General features: G+C 38.8%; 1 protein-coding gene across 3 annotated transcripts in view; it reads left to right on the top strand.

Annotated features, from left to right (window-relative positions):
- Positions 1-26,001, top strand: part of RHOT1 (ras homolog family member T1) — a 42,367-nt gene that overhangs the window by 1,072 nt on the left and 15,294 nt on the right. For all 3 annotated transcript variants that reach the window (XM_032805701.2, XM_032805703.2, XM_075071845.1), the window contains exons 2-13: positions 6,680-6,738; positions 9,849-9,930; positions 12,219-12,262; positions 13,579-13,632; positions 14,121-14,173; positions 15,471-15,579; positions 15,900-16,001; positions 18,531-18,629; positions 19,752-19,860; positions 20,820-20,940; positions 22,781-22,865; positions 24,320-24,465. In XM_032805701.2, the coding sequence (XP_032661592.1) occupies positions 6,680-6,738; positions 9,849-9,930; positions 12,219-12,262; positions 13,579-13,632; positions 14,121-14,173; positions 15,471-15,579; positions 15,900-16,001; positions 18,531-18,629; positions 19,752-19,860; positions 20,820-20,940; positions 22,781-22,865; positions 24,320-24,465 (1,063 nt within the window). The remainder of the gene's footprint in view (positions 1-6,679; positions 6,739-9,848; positions 9,931-12,218; positions 12,263-13,578; positions 13,633-14,120; positions 14,174-15,470; positions 15,580-15,899; positions 16,002-18,530; positions 18,630-19,751; positions 19,861-20,819; positions 20,941-22,780; positions 22,866-24,319; positions 24,466-26,001) is intronic.

Below are 26,001 nucleotides of genomic sequence, written 5' to 3' on the forward strand. Positions count from 1 at the left end.
GGGGGGGAGGGGAGGTGGGAGTAGAGGGGTGAGGGGAGGGGAGGGCAGGGATGGGGTAGGGCGAAGGAGGCGGGGTTAGATGAGTGTGGGGGAGAGGCTCGTCATTAGATCAGTTTTGTGTTTATGGGTGAATAGATGAGAGGGGATTCCTCCCCTTCCCAGGGCTTCCTGCACCTCCTGGCTTGGAGATGGGGTCATCTCAAGGCAGCCTTCTGAGGCTAGTGACCAGGAGCCTTGCTTTGTGTGTGTGTCGCGGAGACCATCCTTAGTAAGGTATAAAATCGCATCCTCCACCCCCCATCTGATGCAGACTGCCTTGCCCACAGCTGGCAGATCTCTTCTCCCTACCATAGTGAGGGGAGAATAGGTAGCTGAGTGCCATGGGGATGGTTCAGTTGTGCGAGTTAAACAGCTTAATTAAAACCACACCAAGAATAAAATAGGTAGTGTAGGAGGCTGTGTGTATCCAATTAGTTTGCAATTACCGGCTTGAATTCTTACAGCTCTTTGCTCGGCAGATACCCAATTCATAGCTTATCACAAAACTTTGCATTATAGCTTGCATACTCTTCTGAACTGGCCATTTCAAAATTCTTGTCTCTTTCCTATATTTGGTGGTGTCTTGGCCCAGGATTGAAAGTATAGTAAGGTGTTTTTTATATTCTGAATTTGGAAATTGCAAACACTGCGTTAAATAGTTATCAGATGGGCACTGTGGTCTTGTGGTTAGAACAGGAGATTGGGAGTCCAGACTCCTGGTTTCTGCCATTGATTCATTGTGTGACCTTGGACAGATTCCTTAAACTCTCAGCCAAACATTTTAGAAAATGGATGTCTAAAGTTAGGTCCCTTGGTCCATATTTAGACACCTAAATCAGGGGCCTAAGTTTCAAATGTGCTGACCCCACAGTATATCCCACTGAAATTAATTTGTAAAGCACTTTAGGGTCCTTGAAAGCAGAAGTACTATATAAGTGACAAGTATTTTATATAATATATAATTATATTAAGAATATAGTTCTTGCTTGAAAAGTACTGCTAACATAATTTCCTTGGCAACTGTAAGCCTAGCATGTAAAATTATTCTATAGTGTGGTAGGTCCTGTGTACATTGTTTGGGGAAACTTTTAGGGCCTTTCTAGAGAACAGTGTTACAGCTTGGTTCTCTAGAAATATGTTAATATGCTTTCAAATCTCAATGTAGATAAAGGCAATACATGGCCAGATTTTAAAATAACAAGTTTATTTGGCTTTAAATATATTCTTTATTCACTTGATTATACAACTGAATTTTTCCTATGTGACTTCTTTTCAGAACCTGTCCCTAACTTAGTTTCTTTGTTACTAGCTTCTGTAACACAACTGTGACAGATACTGCTGCCTGCCAAGCTGACTTGCTAATTCACACAGTACAGAGTTTAGAATTGGGTTGAGTCTAATTGAAGCTCACTCTGTAAGGAAACAGGCACCAAGTTTTAAATTACACAGTCTTTCATATATTGTCATTGCATGAAATTATCAAAAATCTGTGTAGCTAGTGGATTAGGTAGAAAACATACAGGGTAAAGTAATGTAAATTGTAAGATGGTCATTGTTGTACAATATTAGATTAAATGTTATATAACTTGCAGAAGATATGTTTATAAAGTGAGAAATGAGGACTCTTCAGAGATTAAAAACATGGTTGGGAGAAAAACCTAATTCCAAGGTCACTTAATTGAAAATGTGCTTAGTGTAATTTTAGTAGAAAAAACAACCAGAATATTTCAGTGTCACAGATCTACAGTAATGAAAAGTTGAGTATTTTGGACTGGTTCTGCTACAGTGATTTAAGTACAGATGCAACACAAGGCTCAGTTCATATCTGATAAATGGGCACAGATCATGTTTTGTAGGTGATATGTGTTTCTGCATTTCAAAGACCAGTACTGATCTGAAAGCACAGGGGTCATTTGACTTCTGTATTGAGGGGGTAGAGGCAGCTCTGGTTAGGCCAGTGGGGCTGTGCGTGGGGGGCAAATTGCACACGTTCCTGAGGTTTGCAGTTTGCGGGGAGGGGGAGAGAGGGCAGTGCCTTCCCAGCCCCTCCCCCCAAACTAAGCCTATGGCTGAAAGTGTATTGGGTTTCTGGGGTATGAGTTTTTTAAGAGATGCCAAATTGATATTATTGGAAACTGTATTGTATCGATAATAACACATACATACAGCATGGGTTGTTCGAACATCTCTACCAGTATTCCTCAACTGTTTATTTTTTAGGGACTGTTTCTAATAGGGATGAAAAGTTAGTTCAGTGTACATGCTCATTTGATATTGGCTTTTCAGTTGAAACTGCCAGTTATATTGATGGGAGTGATTTTTTTTTTTGTCATGTGGACACATCCATTGGACTGGAACCACAATTCATTTCACTTAGGCCAAAAAAGAGCCATCAGATGATAATGCCAGTCTGAGTCAGATTCAGATTGTGACATAAGGTGTGAAAACCCTTGCATCCTAATGTATCCCCATATTCATTCAATCCCCATTGCCATGGTTTGCATTTTGAAGCTTTTTTTTTTTTGGTAAGCCAAATACTGTGATCCAAAACAGCCAAGCTGTCATGAATCTTTAATAGCCGTTAATTTGCAGAGAAGCTCTAGAATGCTGTTTTTAAGCTTCATGAAGTGAGAGGTTTAACTGTCATGCTCAGAAAAGAGAGAATCCAGGTTAAACATTTCACAATACCACACAACTTTATATCGTAAATCTAACCGACAGATAAGCTATTATCGCTAAGACTAAATAAACAATAAAACTAAATTGGAAAGATAAACGTTCAACCCAGATTTAAGCAGAATAAATATAGTTTCCTGCATCTCAAGCAGTAGAACTCCAGAGAAGCAAGACAATGGATTAAACATTCAGGCAAATTTTTCCGTGACACAGATTTTCCTAAGCCATTCTGTAAAACCAAAAAACCAAAATGCAACCTAGCCAGGAATGTTATAAATAAAGTCAGTGAAACATTCTGGACCTAGAGCCCATAACACCTTATGAGTGAGGAGATCTTTAAAATTGATGCTGCACTTTTTCTGCAACCATTTTCTTCATCAGTTAAAATTATGCAAAATCGTATCCACTAAACCAACTGGTAAAGAATTGCAGCAGTCTAGTTTTTAAAAAAAGTAATGGCATTTCCACTCAGTTATTGGAACAATAGTTCTTCCCTTGCCTGCAAATAACTCAGCTGCTACCGTGAGGTCCTGGTCCATGGACTGGGGCTCCTAGGCACTATGGTAATACAAATTATTATTATTATTATTAATAATAATAATAATAATCCAGAGATCCCCACCCCTTCATCCTATGGAGACACCTTGCTTTTATTACAGTTATGCTCCCCTCCTTTTCTAGAAGGGTGTGTGTGCAACCTCTGAAGCGAATGCAAAATTTGCTCCATGAATCAGCTGTCAAGAGGCTCGTGTGCAGCAAGAGGTTGATCTCTCTTGTTTTCTTCCCTCAGCTGCTTTAATAGCTGGCAGACTGAAGACCTTCTACTTGGGCCTTTCATGAGTAATGACATAACGATTACACAAAACAACAGGCTGGCTTACAATAGACTCTTGTTAAATGAAGGAAGATTGAGACTAAAATTAACAGAATATATCAGCAAAGAATCCTGTGGCACCTTATAGACTAACAGACGTTTTGGAGCATGAGCTTTCGTGCGTGAATACCCACTTTGTCAGATGCACGAAGTGGGTATTCACCCACGAAAGCTCATGCTCCAAAATGTCTGTTAGTCTAAAAGGTGCCACAGGATTCTTTGCTGTTTTTACAGATCCAGACTAACACGGCTACCCCTTTGATACTTGACAGAATATATCAATATTCTGTAAATAGCAAAGCAATTTGTCATCATACATCTATCTTGAAATATAAATATAGATTTCTTCTTGCCTGATGAATCTGAAACAGTTTGGTAATTATCAGTGGAAATAGCTGATAGTAACTTGGAGCCAAGATGGTAATTAGGTTCAACAAAAAACTATTTCTGTTTCATTAGGGATAGGAGTTTAAGGAAATTACCTGACATTTAGGATTAGATATTGCAAAGATATGTAAGGAGTGATTGCCAGAACTTGATACATTTGTTAAACATCTAGTAGCTGGAAGTAGAAAATGGCAAGTAGACCGGCCATCTCAAGCTGTTGAGAAGGGATGAGCTTTCTTCTAGGGTCCTGCTTGGGAGTTCCTGCTAACCAAACCTGGTATCAAATATGGAGTTTGATAAATTTGAAACTTAAGCCTCTTGCTGCAAAAGAAGGAACTCACTCTCTCTTGCCTGGCAGCTACAAGAGTGGGAAGGTGGGTCCTCACTTTTTTCCTGGCTGTGGAAGAGCTTTTCAACAGTATACATCTCACTCAGCCTCCAGGTTTTTGCCCTCTTGCCTAATGAGTAATTTCATTGCCTGCATTTGTTGCTGCAAAGAACTTTCCGACTAGGACTGGTATAATATTGTGAAGCTGACCAGAGTCTTATTAATTTTATTCTTTGCCTGCTTGGCAAACCAATGAACAGAAGCAGAGGCACTGGTGCAATCTGTCTGCAGACTCAGGAAGATGACATTGTGTCTGTTTATGCTTGGTTCAGATTTGACAGGTTTATGTTTGGAAGGCTATCTTTGCAATAAAAAGAACTAGATAATTTGTAAAAAACGTGAAAGTGCAAAGCTTGTAGATATTAAAGATTCAGTTTCACCCACTTGCCAGAGCAAATATCTTGCTCAGTTAGAGCAAATTGGTGACAGCATCAAGTCCTGGTGACAGCATCAAGAGTGCAGCTAGGGAATACATAATAAAATAGTTATTTTCTGTTCAGTTTCTTATATCATGCTCATCACCATCGTATATTAGCATCCTCCAAAGATAAAACTAATATAATGACTAACATAGGTCTGGAGTGGTTTCTCGTTTCCACTTCTCCAGGGAGAACATTGTTCATATTTCCAGTGGTAGTATGAACAGCATGTAGAACAGAATTAAGTATTGTATGGTACATTGAACAGGATCAGTAATAGTAATACACGGTTCTAGATAGAAAATTTCATCCTTTTATCTTTGTTTTTCAGTTTTTGCGAAGAAGCTGTAATTTGTTTATCAGATTCAGACGCAATCAATTATAGGGGTACTGCTTTTTTTTTTTCTGGGGCTCTGTTAAGTATGCCTCTTCATGCTCAAATGCTGCAGATTGCAATGACCTCTTACCTTAGCCATCATGCTGCTTGGCTCTGTTGTGCTGAAGCAGCATTACTAGAAACAGCAGGTTTCTTCTGGAAATAGTACATCAGAGGGAAGGGGGTCCAATGACAGTGGAAGGATTTTTTAAAATACATCTTTAGCAGGATCCTAAAAATCGCCTAGCCTTATTCACACAAGTGGTCCTAGTGGTCTCATTGGGGTTACAGTCATGATTAAGGACTATTCATATGTGGGCACTATATTGAGTCCTTAATTAATAACATATCCTATTTTTAATTGAGGAAGGGAAGAACAAATAGCTTATTGTCCCGCACATTTAACTAACTGTAAATAAATTGTATGACTTTCACACAATATTTAGTTCTTTAAATTGAGAGCCTGCTAACGTTCTTCATTAATCTGTGACCACGTTGATTTTAATATGCTTGTTTCTTTAAAAATGTAGCTTTTTAACATTAGTCTTTGTCTAAAAAGTGCATCAAAAGCTCTTTAATAGTCATGGTATCTTTGCTAACCACTCGTACAAATAAGCTTTTTAAGTGATTCAAAATAAAACAGCTGTAACTGGCCTATGTTAGCCTTGCATATAAATCAAGGAAAATAGTATGTGCTCATCCTCCTATGCTATGATCATATACTTGCCTCTACTTAATGTTTTCCTTGTGATGAAGCTAGCCATGTGAAATTACCAGGATCTTCTCATACAAGAATATTTAAAATAATGAGAAATCAGAGACGCACAAAGTCAGCTAGAATTAACTCTTCTTACCAGTATATTTTTTTAAACTATACATCAAAAGAGTGCTTAGCATTTTGGCAAACATAGGAAAAAATAAAGTCCTGTCTTCATGGAGTTTACAATCCAAAGTAACTTCAGAAAGTGCTGTTCATAGATGATTGCTCCCTGTAGTATATTCTTCACTGTCCAGTCTGGTTTTATTGCAGACATACCTGCCCTTCCATCTTTTTTTAATGCAGATGTCACTTTCTTGTTACGTTAATTCTTTTCATTCCTTTCCTTCCTGAATTCCTATGCTAAAGTAAATGTTCTGTATGCATGCCCAGATATTTTCAGAGGTGCCTCATATTGTAGTAATTTGAGGCTAAATCCGCTCACCTTATCATGTAAAGCTGGACAAGGCAAAAAAGATTTGATGTTTTGTTCCCTTAGCTGAAAAGTTTAGGCATGTATTTGAAAACACATAGGAGACGGACCCACATTTCTTTACCAGAAAGGTCCTTAAAGCGACTCTGTGAAGGAGCTGACGCCCTATGTTTAGATTTTATTAAAAGAGACATTTTTGTTAAAATTTTAATATTGGAAGTTGTAAAATGTTTTTAAAATACTTCCCATCTTGAGATAGAACTGTAACTGTTCAGTGAAGCAGAAGGTTAAAACAAATATTCTAATTCCATTATTTTTTTCCCTTCACAGCCAGAGTTGGAAAGACATCACTTATTATGTCTCTTGTCAGTGAAGAATTTCCAGAAGAGGTAGGACATCCCTATTTGTCCTCTAAATTGTGCTTCTCTGCTAGAAAAGCTACTTACCAGTCACAAAAATGTGCATGTAAGTTAAAGTTAGTGAATTTGTAATTTTAAATCTATCAGTGGATTTTTTGATGTGGTGCTTTTCTTATTAAAGTATTTAAAAGGGTGGTAAAAGGTATTGGCTTCTCCTGGAAGAATGACTTAAACTGATTAGAAACATTTCTATATGGAGAACAGGAGTCATATTTCAGTTACTTATTTTTGCTCATTCTTTTCATATGCTTAACTGAACTCACACTTGTTCTTATTAATCCACATACGCCTGAAGTGTTAGTCCTTTAAAAATAGTCAGAAAATAACATAGGTCAAAAAAAGGGAATAATGGAGGAAAAGATGTTGAAGAAGGAGCAGGGGGGTAATCTCTGCTGGAAGGCGTTACTTGTAAAAACGTGAGCATCTAACTATATAAATAAAGGTGAAGAGTTCAAAACTTGTCAAGCTGTATAGCCCTTGCAGTAATAGTCAGTCAGTATCTGTAATTAAGAATGACTTTGCATTGTGTTACTTTTTGAAGCATGTTTTCATAACCCGTTAATGTAAATAATTGTCTCTAAACCTTTTTCAGATAAATATAGAAATGGTTGGGTTTTATTTAGTTGGTTATGGACTGGAGTATACTAAAACATTTTCAGGCTATTCCTTTGAAAAAAGTAGCAGGCAATAAAACTTGTAGTGTCTTATTGTTAACACTCACTGGGTTCCTTTTCTTGGCACGGTATTAGGGGAGAGATAGTTTATCATCTGTTTACATAAATGTTTAAAGTTTGGAATGTGGGACTTGAAGCTGGCCTGAGCGTTCACTCTTTAAAACTGCAATGTCGTATTTCCTAATGTACGGCAATATATGTCTGAAGTCCAAGAACAAGGCTGCAAATGTTTTAAATGCGATTACATTACTGATGTCACTACTGGGGCACCTGGCCATTGCTATCCCTTTTAAATGAATTGCAGCTCTATATGACCTTTTTGTCTTTATACAGTAAAGTCCACTTCGACAAGTATCTTTTTAAAGGAAAATTTCATCTACACTCAGCACAGCAATCTGATTGCTGAAAACAGCAAAGATGATTTCAGACCTAATTGTATCATATATAACTCTTCAGAAGAACTTGCTGGAATCATGCATGTGTTTGTTATGCAGCTCAGGACTGTGTAGATGTGTCATTGGGGTAGTCTTATTTCATGCACCAGGTGCTGCCATAATCATCTTGGCAGAAATGTGACTATGGTCTGCAGCTTTACACAAGGCCATTCTTTGAGCAGTCAGGCTTGTTAAAAGAACATAAAGATACAGAAGGACAGATTTGCCAAGCAAAAAATCTGGTCAGTTGGATGAATTTTCTGGAGACTTAAGATTGATGTTACACCTTGATGTTGCACTGTTAGAAAGGTAGTATGGATTAGTGGATGAAGCGCTGTACTGGGACTCAGAAAACCTGGTTTCTATTACCAGTTCTGCCAGTGGCCTGTTGGGTGACCTTTGGGCAGGTCACTTCACCTCTCTCTGCCTCAGGTTTCCCTGTAAAATGGGATGTAAAGTGGTAAAATGGGATGATGAGACTGGCCTGCTTTGCAATCCATGGATGAAAAGCGCTATATAAGACTGATATATTATTTATTTATTTATTACCATGTTCCTGAATCTGGATGGGTACTATTTGGGGAATAAATTACCTGTCATGGTTGATGTACAAAATTTTTCAAAACATTAGTTTTCATGAGTATCATTTTTGAGCTCCCTGTAAACTTCTGTAGATTTAATATTTAGCAGAACCTATAAAATAAAATAGCCTGCAAGGTGTTGTGACTTTTTGGAGAGAGAGCTTTATCTATTGCATGTCATCACTATTAGACAAGTTTGGCATACTTTGGAGAAGAACAGTGGTTTTCATAGGCCCAGCCTGCTTCATTCAGGTCAGTGGGAGTTTTGCCACTTACTTAAATGGGAGCAGGATCAGGCCTCATAGGTTATTTGTGCAAAAGAACAGAAAAATTAAAATGAGATTTCTGGCAGCACTTTTAATCTGGCATGTCTATGCAGCCAAAAAACCCCCAAACTAACCTGCGGCAGAGTGTTTCAGAGCCCTGGTCAGCTGTCTCAGGCTTGCGGAGCTTGCATTGGAGGGCGAAAAATAATAGTATAGGAGTTTGGGCACAGGCTGTAGCTTGGGCTGTGAATTGCAGCAGGAGGGAAGGGTCTCAGATCCCAGACTCAAGCTTTAGCCCAAACATCTACACTGTCTTTAGCCCTCCAGTGTGAGCCCTGGAATCCCAAGTCAGTTGACCTGGGCTTTGAGACTTGCTGCCACAGGTCATTTTTTGATGTATAGTTGTACCCTTAAGATATGTCTACAGTGCAATAAAACACCCACTGCTGGCCCATGTCATCTTGCTCGGATCGCGGGGCTATAAATTTGCAGTTTAGATATTTACGCTCAAGCTCTGGGACCTTCCCTCTCTCCAGCCCGGAGCTGACCGTATACACTGAAATTTTATAGCCCTGCAAGCCGAGCCCCATAAGCCTGAGTCAGCTGACACGGGCCAGCTAATGGCTAGTTTAGTGTAATGTCCTTGGAAATGGATGTGGAGATATCTGTACTAATAGTTGAAATGAACAAGAAACCAAAAATTTACCCATTCTACGGAATAGTATTGCTTAAATGATATATTTAAGCTTTAGGCATAATTGTTAAATATGGTAAATTGATTTACAATTCAGACTGGTTTATTTGTAGGGTGCCTTGTAATAATGTTGCTTCTAATATTTTGGGTCTGAGATTTACTTGAGCCTTCATTTCAAGTCTTTTCATAACAATGATACTCTGGCGCAGCAATGCTTAGACTTGTGGCAGAGGCTTTAAGAACATAAAGAAAACACAAACTTTTGCTGAAAAATCTAACAAAATTAATAATCACTTTTGTTTAAAGCTTCCTAATCCATGGAGAAGTTTATCTATACTCTTTTTATAAACCATTGTTAGATGTTCATTTCCCTGCTTTGTTGACCGTTTTTATAGAGGTTTTTCCTTCTTACTGTTTGTTTACAAATCAAGGTTCCTCCACGTGCGGAAGAAATCACCATCCCAGCTGACGTCACCCCTGAAAGAGTGCCAACGCACATAGTGGATTATTCAGGTAGTGGTTCTATAGCGCACATGGCTACATGACTTGTTCTGATCCAGGATTGCTTTCCTGCTTCAGTAGCCTCATCAAAACTTCCAGCTTCTGCTAGGAGCTGGAAATTAAATTAATGTTATTTTAATGTAGGTTTTTTAAGGTGTTGAGGTAGATTGACAGGGACCGATCCTGCAAACTCCACTGAGTCTAGTGCTTAGTGTTGTGAGTAGTCCCTCTGAAGTCAACAGTAGCGATGTTCTAATAAGATCAGAGGGTGGTGTGATCATGGTGGTAAGTGTTTGCAAGGTCAGGCACAAGGCAACTAAATTCAGGGAGATCCAAAACATCTCTCATCCCATTTAGTGAAGAAGTCACTAAAAATGTCGGCAACTTTTACATATTCTGTGTACTGTGCTATCTTGGCACAACAGGATGAGATGACAACATAGTTTAAACTTCTGTGAATTTCATTACTCTTATTTTCATTTTTTTTTTTAAATGTTCCCATCTCGTCTGGTGCTTGTTAAATAAATATTAATAGGCTGAATACTGAAATCGAATAGAAGGCATAAATAAATCCTACCATTGCCCAGCAGGCAGAAACTCAAGTCAACAGTTAAGTTTTATGCCATGCCTTAAAGGTCAACAAACTCCGGCTCTGTCAGGCAATATAGAAAGCAATTCCAAAGTCAGAAACCTCTGAGGAAAGCTCCCTTCAGACATTCAAAGGTGGGGACCCAGGGCGAGGCTGCATCAACAGATTTTCAACTGTTATGACTGCTCGGGGGTGAAGTTGACTTTTTTTTGGTCAGTTTGTATGTCAGTGTTAATTTTAATGTTCTGTGTCCACTAATATGAGTACATACTCTGAATTTTAAACCAGACAAACCTAGGTAAGTCAAATATCGGAATCCTTTTTCCTTTGAGTCTCCATTATTTGGGAATGCTTGAGGCAATTCTACAGCTGACATGAGCCAATTCCTATGATAAATGTGATTTTAAATTGTTACGTTAACTAACGACCTTACTTTGTTTCAGATTTGTCTTGTCATGTGAACAGTAGTGGCAGTACAGCTAGTCTTTCCTCTATTTGAAGACTTTTCTCTCATTAGGCAACACTTCCTTGGGGTTGTGATAAAGAAGATGATCACTTTCTAGTAATTACCGCAAACTCTGCCCACAAAACTTTTGAAGTTTGCTTCTTTGTGACAGTCTTTACAAATGATTTCATATTTCTGTCTCCTTTTGATGCTATCCTCAATTATTTCTCAGTTTAGTACAAAGTATTTTATGATGAGCTCCCTCTGGGTTTAGGATTAACTATCGCACAGCCAAGAGTTTTCCATGTTGTTATATAAAATCTCTCAGACAGATATAGCAAAAGCTCTGATTTGCTGGGAATTATATTTGCTTGTAAAATTATAGCCACCAGGCTGGAACTGGCATTTGCACACACATTTCCAGGATGAACTTTAAAGCTGAATAATTGCACTGGCAAGACAGGCTCCCTCTGGAAAGCATCAGGGATTGGGTCTGCTACGTTTTCTGCTATCTCCTTCTTGGGGTGTTAAACTGATGCTGTTGTTCCGTAATGTAAATTCCAGCATAAAACATGACATTGTAGAACGGGTGGCCAACCTGAGCCTGAGAAGGAGCCAGAATTTACCAATGTACATTGCCAAAGAGCCACAGTAACATGTCAGCAGCTCCCCATCACCTCCCCTACCCCAGGGGGAGGAGTGAGGGCATGGCAGGCTCAGGGGAGGGGGCGGAAAGGGGTGGAGTGGGGGCAGGGCCTGTGGCAGAGCCAGGGGGTGAGCAGTGAGCACCCCCCAGCACATTGGAAAGTTGACGCCTGTAGCTCCAGCCCCAGAGTTGGTGCCTATACAAGGAGCTGCATATTAACTTCTGAAGAGCTGCCTGTGGCTCCAGACCACAGGTTGGCCACCCCATTGTAGAACAACAGCATCACTTTAGCACCCCAAGAAAATGGCAGAAAATGTAGCAGACTCAATCCCTGTTGCATTCCAGAGAGAGCCTGTCATGCCAGTGCAATTATTCAGCTTTAAAGTTCATACTGGAAATTTGTGTGCGAATGCCAGTTCCAGCCTGGTGGCAAGGGCATCAATTTCATGGCCTTTGCATTAGAAGCATATTTTTGTTCCACATACTTTGCTAAAAGTAATTAAAAATGAAAAAAGGCCATTGCCAGGATGGCTGTACCTGGAATGAGTACCGTAAAATATTCTCAGGTGTAGTTCATGATGATATTGAATATCAATGGCATGTTTTCCTGTTGCATGCAGAAGCAGAGCAAAGTGATGAGCAGCTTCACCATGAAATATCACAGGTAAGTGATAGTCTGGGATTAGCTAGAATTGAATTAGGCAGCTTCTGCTCCTTGATTTTCCTCTGCTGTTTAACAAACTTTTTAAAAAGTTTTTCACTCTAGAGAGCTTCTGGCTTGAATTATTGGAAGAGAGCCCTCCCATTCTTTTCTCTCAACACTTTCCCCACCTTCCTGTTAGAGCCTTTTGTCACAGCAAACCTTCCTCTGGTCCAGGAAGATTGGGTGCTGTTTGTTTTCTAGGAACTGCATCAGAGCAGTTATCAGTATTCTTGAGAAGGGATTGCTTTGTAATTCAAATCACTGTTCCTTTGAGGATTGAGTGCTCTGCCTCTGCAGTATTCCTGTATGGCGGAGAGAGGGGCAAACTTGTGACCTGGCAATGGTAGAATGTGACATTGGCCAGTTCAGGTTGATCACAGTGAAGTATAGATGGGATGGCAAAGCCCAAATCAAACTTAAATCCCCTTAACCTCTGAAAACTAGACAAACAGCTGTACCCACATAGCACCACCTCTCCTGGTTCCCATTTGTAATATTTGTCAGGGCCAGTGTTACGCACAAACAGTTCCGTGAGATGCTGTGCTTTCTGCATAACCATTGCAAATGATCAGCTGTGCCTGTTCCACTTACTGGCCTGCCCAGAGAAGATGGCAGCTCTCAGCACAGTATTCCTCCCCCTTTGGCAATTTGGCTCATGTTCCTGCTTGGTTGGAAAGGGAGAAACCATCTTTCTTTCAGGCAGTCAGCCGAGGGACTGACAGCGTTTGCAGTAAAATGATCCCAGTGCCTGAAAAATCCTGTTAACTATTTTCCTGTCAACCTGTTGCATTACCCTTACAAGTGAACTGCTGCAGTGAGGTGTTTGTGGAGTTACTAAGATACCTTCATTTCCTGCCCTCAGTGCTTTCTGAGCATCTTAAATGCACCTTTGTATATTCTATATAGAGGCAGTTGTTTCATGTCCTGTTCTTGGTGGGTAGCCAAACTCGAGAACTGCAGCTCTGGGACCAAGGAAAAATAGATAATATGTGACAGCTCAAATGTAGATAGCTTAGAAGTCTATGCCACCATTTTCCTGGAATGTACCTCTGCAAAAAACTGATTTGGGCATTTCTTAATATCTTCCATTTCTCCGCTCTCTTCAGGCCATCAGTCCAGCTTCAGATTGTATGAGCAAGCTAGGAGCACAAACACTGGCCAACAATGAAGCATTTTTTACTATTTTGTTGTGATGTTGCTAGGTGTGCTTTTTAACTGTTTGCTGTTCTAGGGAATCCACACATTCAGGATTCAATGGTTTCTCTTTTTCATTTTAGGCTAATGTAATTTGCATAGTATATGCTGTTAACAACAAGAATTCTATTGACAAGGTATGATGAAAACACCTTTTATAGTATCTAGCAGCTTTTTAAGATGCATCTCCTGTGACAGGATGGGCACAGTGAAAACTTTGTTCTTAAATATTTAAAGTGCATAAAATATTACATGGTATATAATCTACCAATAGTATTCTTTTTCTGGTGGTTCCCATCAGTCGTCTCTTTTCCTTGTTTAACACTGACACCTCAGAGTTTTCTCTTGGGTGTGCCGTTCTCACAAACAAGGAGTACTAGATAAAATTCTCTTCTGAGCTTGTTAATTCCATGCAGTAATAAGCTGGGAATGTTGCTATCAGTCAGCTTAGACTTTTCCTTTTTAATTCCTATACCCTCATGGCCAAAAGTGGTGCTCATTCCAACTCACAATAAGCCCAGAAAGCAAGAGACCAGGACCAGCCATTCTCAAGTTTATTGTATGCAATTCAGTCATATTAGCCTAAGTGTGCGTTTTCTTGATAAGCGTTAATTTGTTGCTTTAGGTAACAAGCAGATGGATTCCTCTCATCAATGAAAGGACAGACAAAGATAGCAGGTTTGTACTGAGAGGGAGGAAAAAACATGAAATAGACCTAAATATTAAGGTGATGGGGGTGGTTAAATAACATTGAGGGTATTGTTCAGCCAAAAAAGACAGATGTGAAGTTAGTCTGAAGTAGCCTCATTGCCTACATTTTTTTACAGATATTTTCAACTAGCAAGTGACTTTTTCACCCATCAAATATGCTGTTTTAAAAATGTCATTGCTAGCTTGCACCATATATATGAATGCCTTCCTACTTTTTCTGCTGTAATGGCCTGCACGAGTTTTCTTCCAATGCCAGTTAGGCTAAGAGAGAGTCCATGGCTTGATCACAATGCTGCCTCCATGGCTAGGCTTCTTCAGGCACCAGAAGTTTTAAGTTTTGTACAGATCTATGAAATGTTGTTGGAAGCTGAGAAATTAAAGGAGAGCTTTGAAGGAAGTTCCATGACAAGCTAAGCATGGGAGAGACAGCTTGTATTCTGAACTTCCTGCCTTTGGTTGGCTTAAGCCAGACCCTCATTTTTGTGTGTGAATTTCTAGTTTAGCTATTTAAAAAACAAAATCCAGAGGAAAAAAATCGTCTATGAGAATGTTGTCCATTTATTGTCCATGTCTGCTCTTTCTGAGTAATCATGAGCTACTTGGGGATCTCTTATAGTGAAGTGTGGAAAACGATTATTTTTACCCAGTGGACCAACTTCCATATCTTTGCAAGGGTAATACATTGTGCATGTGCAGTAGGAATGCCCACAAAATATCCATATGAAATTTTGTGTGTTACTGTGTATAATGGAAGCTTTATAAGTAATTAACCACACTGTTTAACTTTTCCAAAAAATCCAAAACAAGTACAGACGAGTCTCATCTTACGCTCATTTAACATGCGCAAATTCAGCTTTGTGCTGTTGGCAAAAACAAAAAGAGAAAAATAACAATTTAAATACTGTACCTGTAGTGCAGGCAATTCTGCCCGCCATTACGCTCAATGTAATTTTGACTATACATGATTTTCGCTTTACGCGCTGACAGCAGAATGTAACCCTAGTGTAAGATGAGACTTGCCTGTAAAGCACTTTGTAACTTAAATCCTTGTCGCATTAATTTGTTTGCCACCGTTATGAAATAAATCTAAAACTGCTAATGCATTTTTGTTCCTGCTCTTTACCATTTGGTGTCTAGTTATTCATAGAAACAACATAAATGCAAATTGTTTACTTCCTTTGGAGTAGAGTAAGTTGCCAAATAAAATAGATATTTTCAGCTCCTTCTGATTGTAAATCTCCTTTGATAAATCTTATGTTTTCAGGCTTCCTCTTATATTGGTTGGAAACAAATCTGATCTAGTGGAATATAGCAGTATGGAGACCATCCTTCCCATTATGAACCAATACACAGAGATAGAAACTTGCGTAGAGGTATGCTCCTACATTTTGGAATTCATTCTGAGTGAATAACAAGTACCACATTGCTGCCAAGTTTATACTTCAACTTTTTCGATTGTAGTAGTGATAGAGCAACTCAAAATTACTACGTTGTTTGTATCGCAGTAGTGCTAAGAGGCTGCAACTGAGCTGGAGCTAGTCCCCGCTGAGCTAGTCATTGCAAACACATAGCTCTCAATTTTTTTTTCCAAAGGACCATATTTCCCTTCTTTTCGAAGGACCATTTAGACACCCAAAGAAGTGGTGAAATATTCAAAAGGGTTAACTCACTAATTTAAAGTCTCCTTTTTCAGTGTTCAGCCAAAAACTTGAAGAATATATCTGAGCTATTCTATTATGCACAGAAAGCTGTTTTACATCCCACAGGACCTCTCTACTGTCCAGAGGAAAAAGAGGTATTTGTTTCTTTTTAAACCAGTATCTGTGTGTAGTTGTAATAAGCTTAGTTTAGCCAAAGACAGTTGGCAAGACAGTTATGTTAAAATAGTAAAATATTTTTGCCTTTTTGATTTTTATGCTACTTCCACCCCAGTAGATTTTTTTCTTCTTTGATTATTTCTACGTGTTGGTCATCGTGTGCCAGCTCCCTTATGCCTATAGTCTGTGATATTAATCAGAGCCGTGACTTTTACTAAGTCCTGTGCGGGAGAATGTTGCAGGATGTTCATTTTTACTTCCCAATTAATTACATGTACAAACAATTGCAAATTGATTTTCAGATTTGATTTGGTCATGGTTGTACAATTATGCCAAATGTAATCTGATATAATCTGGTTCCAGATTCTTTCTCCATTAACACAGATGTACATTCTGAATAACTCTGTTTACTTTAGAGTATTTACTCCAGTGTCATGGAAAGCAAAATTCTTTCAGAGCACTCTTGTGAGACTTTGACAAGAGCGCTTCAGAAAGATGAGTGCATATTTTTTCTAGTGTTCTAGTAACAGCCATAGCTAGTTTCTTAGTACACAAGAAAACTAATTAAATGGATTACCAGGGTGCATGTGGATTTTTATAGCAGTAATAATATAGGTTGCAATTAATAGGGGCACTGGATTTATCACTTATTGTGGATTGTCACTTCATCTTGAACAGTGGAGAAAGCCACTCAGTCTCAAACACTGAGTAATAGAAAGCCACAAAATAATCGCTGCTTGACTTTGTACATCCTGATTTTGCCTGGTGCTGTTGTGTAGTGACATTGTATCACCACAATGCAATTAGTGTCATCATCCCTTTTCTGTCTCCCTCACTCCTCACCATGGCTGGTAGTCGGAGAAGAGTTTTCTCTCTCCTTTTTTTTCCCCTCACCATCTTATTTATTGGGAGGGAATTCCCTATCTTTCTATTTTCTCTCTCACCTGGGAGCAAACTCATCTGCTTTTCCTCTCCCAGGCTCTTGGTCCATATGCTCAGTACTTTGTCTAATAGATGAGAGAGGACAGTTAAAATTACTATGATTGGCCCCAGGGTTCTTCTTGAAACCCTCCCTAAACCAGTTGAACATGGATCAGGTGCCTGTTCAATAATGGTTCACTGTGGCTCTAGAGCCAGTGAATTGAATTTATTTTTTGTGTGGAATGTCCATTTAAGATGCCTTATTAGATTTATCTTCATTGATACACACAAGATTCTTCTCTAGTCTGATCACATAAATAGACTTTAATTTTCGAATTAGAAGTAGAATCATAGAAACATAGGCCTGGAAGGGACTTAAAGTGGTCGTCTAGTCCATCCTGCAGTGCTGAGGTAGGATTAAGTATACCTAGACCATCCCTGACATGTGTTTGTTTAACATGTTCTTAAAAGCCTTCAGTGACAGGGATTCCTCAGCCTCCCTTGGAAGTCTGTTCCAGTGCTTAACCATCCTTATAACCAGAAAGTTTTTCCTAATATCCAACCTAAATCTCCATTGCTGTTGATGAATCCGATTATTTCTTTTTGTATCTTCAGTGGACTTGGAGAAACACTGATCACCATCCTTTTCATAACAGCCTTTAACATATCTGAAGACTGTTATCAGGTTTCCTGCTCAGTTTTCTTTATTCAAGACTAAACATGCCTAGTTCTTTCAATCTTTCCTTATGGGTCATATTTTCTAAACCTCTTGTTGCTTGCTTGCTTGTGGATTGATGTATTATCTTGAAACATAAATATTTTAAAAGATGATCATACAGGGGCTGAGCAAGGGCATAATAGTCTAATGCAGTGGTTTTTAACCTTTTTTTTTAATTTGCGGAGCCATTTTTCAAACAGAGGTGCGGACCCCTTTGGAAATCTTAGACATGGTCTGCAGACCCTCAAGGGTCTGCGGAGCCCAGGCTGAAAACCACAGTGCTATGGTAATGACAACCTTTCACAGACCCTCTAGATAGTCTGCAGACAACCCCCCCCACACTTCCACCAACCGGGGTCTGCAGACCACAGGTTGAAAACTACTTGTCTAATGCACCTCAGTGTATATTAGGAAAGGCTAGGAAGATGATTTTCTTCAAATTTCTGTCGTCAAGTTTAGTTTTTAAAAACTTTTTACATCACAGTAAGGCAACAAATACAGAGAACTGTTTTTTGATATTTGTATTTTTGGATACTTTTGGATTGTTCAGCCTGCAAAGATAGATTCAAGATTTTATATAATTGAATTTAAAGTCGTTTAATATCAAAAATGACTTTTTTGTAATCTTTTTCAGAATATAAGTTTACTCTTGTCGGGTTTTGCTGTTTCTTATATTTATTAATTTTCTAGATGCCCATTCTGAAAATCTAAAACAAACCAAACATTAAATTGTCAGTATCTATTTGAATTCTATTTAATGCTCTCTTGTGGTGTTAGTGTGATTATTTTCATGTTCAAACCAAAAAAAAATAAATAAAAATGTAATTTTCCTGTGAAAGTGGGTCCTAATTTCTCTCTTGATCTGTAGATGAAACCTGCCTGTATAAAAGCTCTGACTCGCATCTTCAGAATCTCTGATCAGGATAATGATGGCACTCTCAGTGATGCAGAGCTCAACTTCTTTCAGGTATCTCCCTACTATTTTTTTTATCACCCCCTATTTTCTCCATACTGAGTACTCTAGTAGCTCAGCTCTAGAATACTATCAAAGCAAGTTGAGGTGACTGGTAACGTTTGGATACCTATTTTTAATTGTGAAATTGCTCACTGGCTAGATTGTGCCATTTTAGGCACTGCTCTGTGCTTGGGGACTGACTTGACCAAAATTTCTCCTTGAGTTATAGGAGAGCCAGTACAATGGGCACTGTACCACATAGCAAATAGATGCGTTGTGTACTGTTCTTCCTCCTGATGTGGCTTTAGGGAAAGGCCATAGGCCTTGTTCCTCTTGGGAAACTGTTATCATCTTCAGTGTCTCCACTGGGATTGTGCTTTTAGTCCTGTGTATAGTTGTGGCGGAAGTCTCTTTGCACACTCCCACTGGGTAGCGCAAAATCTTGCCCTATATAAATCATCTTTGTATTGTTGATGCCCATAACAGATACTGGGCCTCATTCTTCTTGAATGCTAGTCTAAAAGTGGGAGTTATTCCCCTGAAGTCAGTAGAATGAAACTGGCGTAAAATGAGTGAGATGAAAATCGGATGTAATATTTCAGATACCGAACTACATTTAACCTTAAGTATTAAAGCTAAGAAATGGAATGCAGAGTTAAAGCTTCTCCTCAAACCTGAATTCACATTATTGTGGCTAGCTATTGCTAACGTTGTAACTCAATTGAATGTCCTGCGTTTGTCAGTTTAAATTCACAACACTTTTCTTGAAAAGCTAAAAAGAGTTTTTCTACATCCCTACCTCTACTGATTAGTGCGGGTTTAAATACAATCCTGAGGTTCCCCAGTATTTCATTTCTGTTTCTTTAAACACCTGTTCCTCTCTAGATGGCTGTGATTCTTTAACAGTCTTGGAAACTGAAGCAAATAATAGATACCCTGTCTTGTTTTGCTCTTACTTGGGAGCAGTACCAACGAGCAAGGAACTGTCCTGCCTGCTCTGCTTTAATTTAAAGTTTGCTTGAATTGTCCCTACCGTTAAATTAACATAGCTTCTAAGGCTGCACTTTGAGCAGGACATGCTGTATGACTGACTTAGTATCAGTGTTTCTAATATGCATTTTCTTTGTTTGTTAGAGAATTTGTTTTAATACTCCACTAGCGCCTCAAGCATTGGAAGATGTAAAGAATGTAGTCAGAAAAAATCTAAGTGATGGAGTTGCTGATAATGGATTAACATTAAAAGGTAGGTATTGTTTGAAGAGAGACATTTAAAGTTGATACAAAATAAAAGTCCATGTGTAATCTATTGTTAAAGGAGGGAAAAGGGATTGAAATAGGATTTCAGTTTTTTGCTCCCTTGGCAACAAGAACTGGTCATAACTTGGCTGTGGCATGGGATAAACTGAGAAATAATGGGGGAGAAGGAAATGGTGTTCCAATGGAGAATGCTTAAGGGACCAAAATGTCTGAATTAAGTGTGCTGATTCTAAGAAATTCCCTCTTGGGCAAATTCTATAGTTTCCATTTAGAATAGGCTATTTGGTTAGTTTTTACCAGAGTGAGCACTAGCATAGATAAGTGTTGGTTCGCACCAGCATTTTAATGACTGCTGCGTAGATCTGTTCAGAGTAAGCGGTAAAAATTAAAGGTGATATCTTTTCTACTACTTGTGGGACCTGCAACTGTGAAAGCAAAAGTGAGAAATAGAGTGAAAACCTAATCTACACACAGCCTTAAAAAATCGTGTGTATTGAACTGGAGGAGTAATCTCAGTTTTCAGAAAGATATGGAAAGTATGGAAGCAATTATCCTCGAATTTTGGTGTAGGAAACCTAATACATGCTTCTGTGAAACTACTATTGAAGGTTGTCATTCTTTGTGTGTTTAATCGAGACCACATAAAAACTTTTAGCATGTTACAAATTAAAACCAGCCCTATAATAAAAATGCTGGTGCTAACACTTAGGAAACAAATTTTAAGAAAATAATAATTTTGGTGATCTGATTATAGAAGTATAATAGTACAAATTGAAGGTACAGAAAATGTCATGTAGTCATTAAGATTTTATATTGTCCACACTGTGCTTTTATGTTTGTGTATTTTTTTATATTCACTCAATGTAAAAAAAACAGCAGCTCTCAATGTAAATGTTAAATGTTTGAAAGTCTTCAAAATCTTAAGAATTATCATTTTAATTTCAGGTTTTCTTTTTCTACATACACTTTTTATTCAGCGAGGAAGACATGAAACTACTTGGACAGTATTACGCCGCTTTGGATATGATGATGACCTAGAGCTCACACCAGAGTATTTGTTTCCTCCGTACGTTTCAGCTGTTAATTTTCACATGTTAACTCTATATAGAACTTGTATGTCATGCCTTGGGATTGCTAAATTAACTACTTATTATACAAACACAACTCCCAACTTTGTCAGCAATATTTGCATTTACATAAACACATTGAGTATACAGTATATAATAATCTCTTGATGTATGTGTCACTTCAATTATTCATGTGCATTAAGGGCCTAATCCAATGCCCACAGAAGTAAATGGAAGTTCTTTCCAATTACTTCCTTGAGTATTGGATCAGACTTGGACCAGAATATCCTTTTATATAGAGCAAATAGAAGGATAAAGGAATTCCAATTTCGGTATGTTATCAGAAATGTCTAAACGTTCATAGTGTCACCTAGTTTCACTGTGGGTTGCATATGGAGAGCAGAGGGACAAGGAATTTGCAGTACCAGATCAGACTCTGTTCGTTTCACTCCAGAAGGCTGTCCCTGGCAGAGGTTCATATCTCACTCTTAAGAGGGAAGCAAACTTTTGTCTCTCATAATGCCAGCTGTGCAAAAGGAATCACATGGCGGAAGAAGGAAATTCTTTCCCTGAACACTGCAATCAGTTTATGACCAGAACATGGGACTTAATTATCCTTTGTCCAACTATGACAGGAGACACTGGATTTGGTTTAATTAGGGCAGTATTTTGTTCCTAAATATCAGGGAGTACCCAGCAGATAAGTGTGCAGTGCAGGTAATTCCATAATCATTTACTTGGGAGACAAGGAGGCTACTGTCCACCTTCAACCATCTCGGTCCCCAGCCAACCTGCTGCTTGGACCTTGCCCCCCTCTCCCTCTTAAATGGAGGGTTAAGGGGGACTGTAAAGGGGGGCCAGGAGCCTTGGTGTACCAGTCATAGGAGCCCGAAGTCCCCCATTTCCGTCCCTTTTAAAAAAAAATACATCCTTTAAATCCTTTACTAATCCATTTTATCTGATCACCATGTCCCTTCCCTATGGAGCAAGTGCACTGGACATCCGTCCTACACTTACATAATGAGTTGTGACATGATAGCTTAACTCCCATTTCATGTTTGCCCCAACTAAGCCCCTACCCACTGTGGAGAAGGAGTGGGGGGGAACACTTGCCTTGGCCAACGTGGTGGTGAGGGAAAAAATTCCTTCCCAGTCCCCCAAGACTAAGCACCAATACCCACCGTGGATCATGACAAAATCCAGTATTTAGCTATGGCCATTGGTGGAAGGATGGGTGCTACTCTGTCTGGTCCAGGTAAAAGAGGGCTTTTCCTGCACTGGCATGGGCTTAGGCCTAGATAGTCTTCCTTCTCTTCTGGTGATCTAGGGGGGATGGATCAGTGTCCCTGCTGACCTGGTTTGAAGCTGCTGCAGGAAGTGACTCTCTGAGTATCTAGTCCTTAAACAGGCCACACATCTCCTGTAAGCCCGCCAATAGCCCCAACTGCTTAATGTGCGCTGAGACCATTCTCTTGCCAGGCATAGTTACAAGTGGGATAGTTCTAAAACTGTCCAGCCCTTTTTATGACATTTGACTCCTTTAGGATGAGATTTTCAGAGGATCTGAAGGGAATTAGGTGCCTAAGTCACTTTCTTTCTTTTGACTATCCCATACCTATTTCTTTCATAGAATGCTGCTGATATTCCTGTTCTATATGAAAGCACCTTACATTACAGATGATTTTAGAATGCCTAGTAAACAGTGCTTGCTGTGTTTTCAGTGAAACAGAAAAGGAGCTGATTGCAAAATCAGTAAATGCTATTTTCATATTTATTTCTTGGAAGAATTACCTTTATTATGTGACTAATTTTTGGTTCTTTTTTTTTCTTAAAAAATAGGCTAAAAATTCCTTCTGACTGCACAACAGAATTGAATCACCATGTGTATTTGTTTCTCCAAAGCACTTTTGATAAGCATGATTTGGTAAGATTTAGTCTGACTTAAGTGGTGCTTGTGTAATGTTTTAATTGCTCTCTAAATCTTAACTCTTTGACTTGATCTGTACAACGGGATGTTTATCAACAAAATCCAACCCCTAATGTCCAGCCATCCTTTTTACCTTCTTTTAGGATTGGATTGAAGTTTATGAAGCTGAACCAATTTTATTTTTCAAACTCAAAAAAAGAATTAGGAGTCAATATTCCTCTTTAATGTGGCACAGGAAACTAAATCAATACTTAATATTGGGAGAGCCATCTTCCTTGTGTTTAAATTGTTCTGCGAGTAGGTAACATTAGTACCCTACACCATATAAAGTCTATACATGATGTCAATTTATCTCCTTCCTGGGACTAGGCTTTGTTAGCTCAAGTAACAGAATAAAACTCAGCCTAAGCTTTCTGCTGAAGCCTGGCAATTCCTTGGGTTTCCTGTAGGGCTTCCATATTTCTTCTCCCAGTGTTCTTGGACTAAGGATCATGTTTCCCTCTGCTCTTGGAGTTGATCCACCAGCACCGGTTACAATGTGGCAGCAGTTCTGTGAGGGTTCTGACTTCTGACAAGTTGAGTCAGCAGAACAGCTCTTCCTTATGCAGGGTCAGATTCTGCTACCCTTTTAAATGTGTTGATCAGTGATATTCCTAAACCAGGAAAAATGTTCTTACCATGTTATGAAATTGAATTAAAAATATTTATTTTACACACACAATCAAGAATGCTAGAAATAACAAATGCCTATGTAGGAATAAAGATTGACTAAGGCTTTAACAAAAGATCCAGTGTTTGGGGGGTTTAGACTTATTCTCCATTTTATGTATTTAGGTTCTTAATTTAAAGGAATAGTTTTGACCCTTTGTCTGTCTGAGGCCTGTTCTGCACTAGAAATGTTTGTTGCATAGGGGTGCAACTTTTCTTTTAAACAACACTTTTATACCAGCAAAAGCCCCAGGGGAGATGCAGTTACGCTAGCAAAAGAGTGCTTTTGTATATATAACTTATTTTGTTCAGGAAAGTGCATAAGTTGTACCAGCAGAAGCACTCATACGCCAGTATACGCAGCTGGTATATTTACCCTTTCTAGTAAGGGGGGAGGGATAGCTCAGTGGTTTGAGCATTGGCCTGCTAAACCCAGGGTTGTGAGTTCAGTCCTTGAGGGGGCCACTTAGGGATGTGGGGCAAAATCAGTACTTGATCCTGCTAATGAAGGCAGGGGGCTTCCAGTTCTAGGAGATAGGTATATCTCCATATATTATAAGTCCCAAGAATCCTTTTTAAAAACTGATTATCCACCTATTGTAAGTAAATCTTTAACATAGTTTTTGTGGAATGAATGCTGCACAGGCCATTCAAATCCCATACAAAAAATACTTTACTTTTGCAGGTATGTTTTGGTGAGAATATTATTGGTATCTGATGTATAACTATGTGCATATTTCCAGGATAGAGATTGTGCTTTGTCCCCTGATGAACTCAAAGATTTGTTCAAAGTCTTCCCTTATATACCATGGGGACCTGATGTCAACAACACTGTTTGTACAAATGAAAGGGGATGGATAACATACCAGGGGTTTCTTTCTCAGTGGACGTAAGTATGGTACATTATATGTTGCTGTTGCCCAGGAGTTACACTAGGACCTTACAGTGGCCTTACATTAGGACTTCATGTGATGTAATAACCTATTTTATTGCACATTTATATGTGTAGTTCTGCATATGCTATGCAAATCTTTTGTTTAAAAAAATGAATAGTAAATCTAGTGAGGTAACTGAAAAAATCGTTCTAGAGTTAAAAAAATTTTTGATGAATGTTGTCGGAGTGATCTGCTTCATTGAGTACTTTTAAATAACTATGCTAATTAAGATGCCACAGTTTTGCAGTGTGATTTATTTTTAAGTTATTCAGATCTAATCAAGTAAATAGATAGCACTGGCTGTGCTGCTGCTTAAATGTTTATAGCAAATGAGGTGCCAAAACTGTGGAGATCTCTGTTAACGGATGAGTTCCTGAGACTGCTGTACCGTATTCAGAGAATTGAGAATTACAATCAAAGTTAGACACACAGCTCTTGTTTTAAAGGGAATAGGAAAGATTATTGCTATATAGACTTGCTCAGTAAAACATTGTCCTTTCCATTTATGAAACCATGCTTTATTTGGAGCCAGAGGTTCTCCCTGAAATGCCTTGGTGATGTTTCAGTTTACTCCCTTAATGGGGTTTAGTCTGCATTATAAAGTTGTTGCACATGTTTGGCTCAGCTACCAGTGTCTCCAGGAGAGGCGTGCTGACTTCATGTGAATGGAAGTTGAATTTCCTTGTACTATGGAGAAGAATGGTAATTCCTCAATAAGTTGGAGGTCATTCTCCAATAGGTTTTCAGAGAAGTTCACATTATTTTTTTTGGCTGACTCCTTTTTGTTTATTGATTTGGAAACTTGCAATACATTTTCCAGAACTTTTACGTCTATCATGTTTACATAACTGACTTACAGAGAAATTCACTTAAATATCTATTACTGATTTCATGGGGCTCTGCTAGTTCAGTAGCAGGCTAATATCACTGACTAGAGCCAGGTATACATGGAAAGCATGTACAAGCTTCTCCATACTGCTCTGCCAACGCAAATCAATCCTGATCTCCAGCACCCTGACTATACCAGTCTTGGTCCTTTCACTCACCTACCCAACCTCTGCCAATGTATTCCCATGCACCTGGATCCTGTCACTTGCTTCTCCTATCCAAACATTAACCAGCCATGTTAAATTACATGGTGTGCTTTTTATATGAGCATCCATGCTTGAAGAGGCTAATCTGAAATCACTACATATCTTCTTACTAGACCTACATAGGATTGAAACATAGGTCTCCAGAAATACTAACTTTCTGTGCCAACCAGCCATTGTCACAATAATATTTAAGGGATGCATGTTATTTTTGGATTTTGTCTGTCAATCCTGCTGTCCTTAGTTCATTTGAGAGCACTGATAGGCAAGTCCTCAAAAATCCAGTTTGTTTGATTTACATAATTGCTAAATCAGATGTAACCCTGTGCTTGCTGTGTAATTAATGCATAGTTTATCAGTGTATCACCTATGAGAGAATTTTTGATGTTTATCTAAGAA

The sequence above is a fragment of the Chelonoidis abingdonii genome, chromosome 13 (assembly GCF_003597395.2).
Source record: "Chelonoidis abingdonii isolate Lonesome George chromosome 13, CheloAbing_2.0, whole genome shotgun sequence".
NCBI lineage: Eukaryota > Metazoa > Chordata > Testudines > Testudinidae > Chelonoidis > Chelonoidis abingdonii.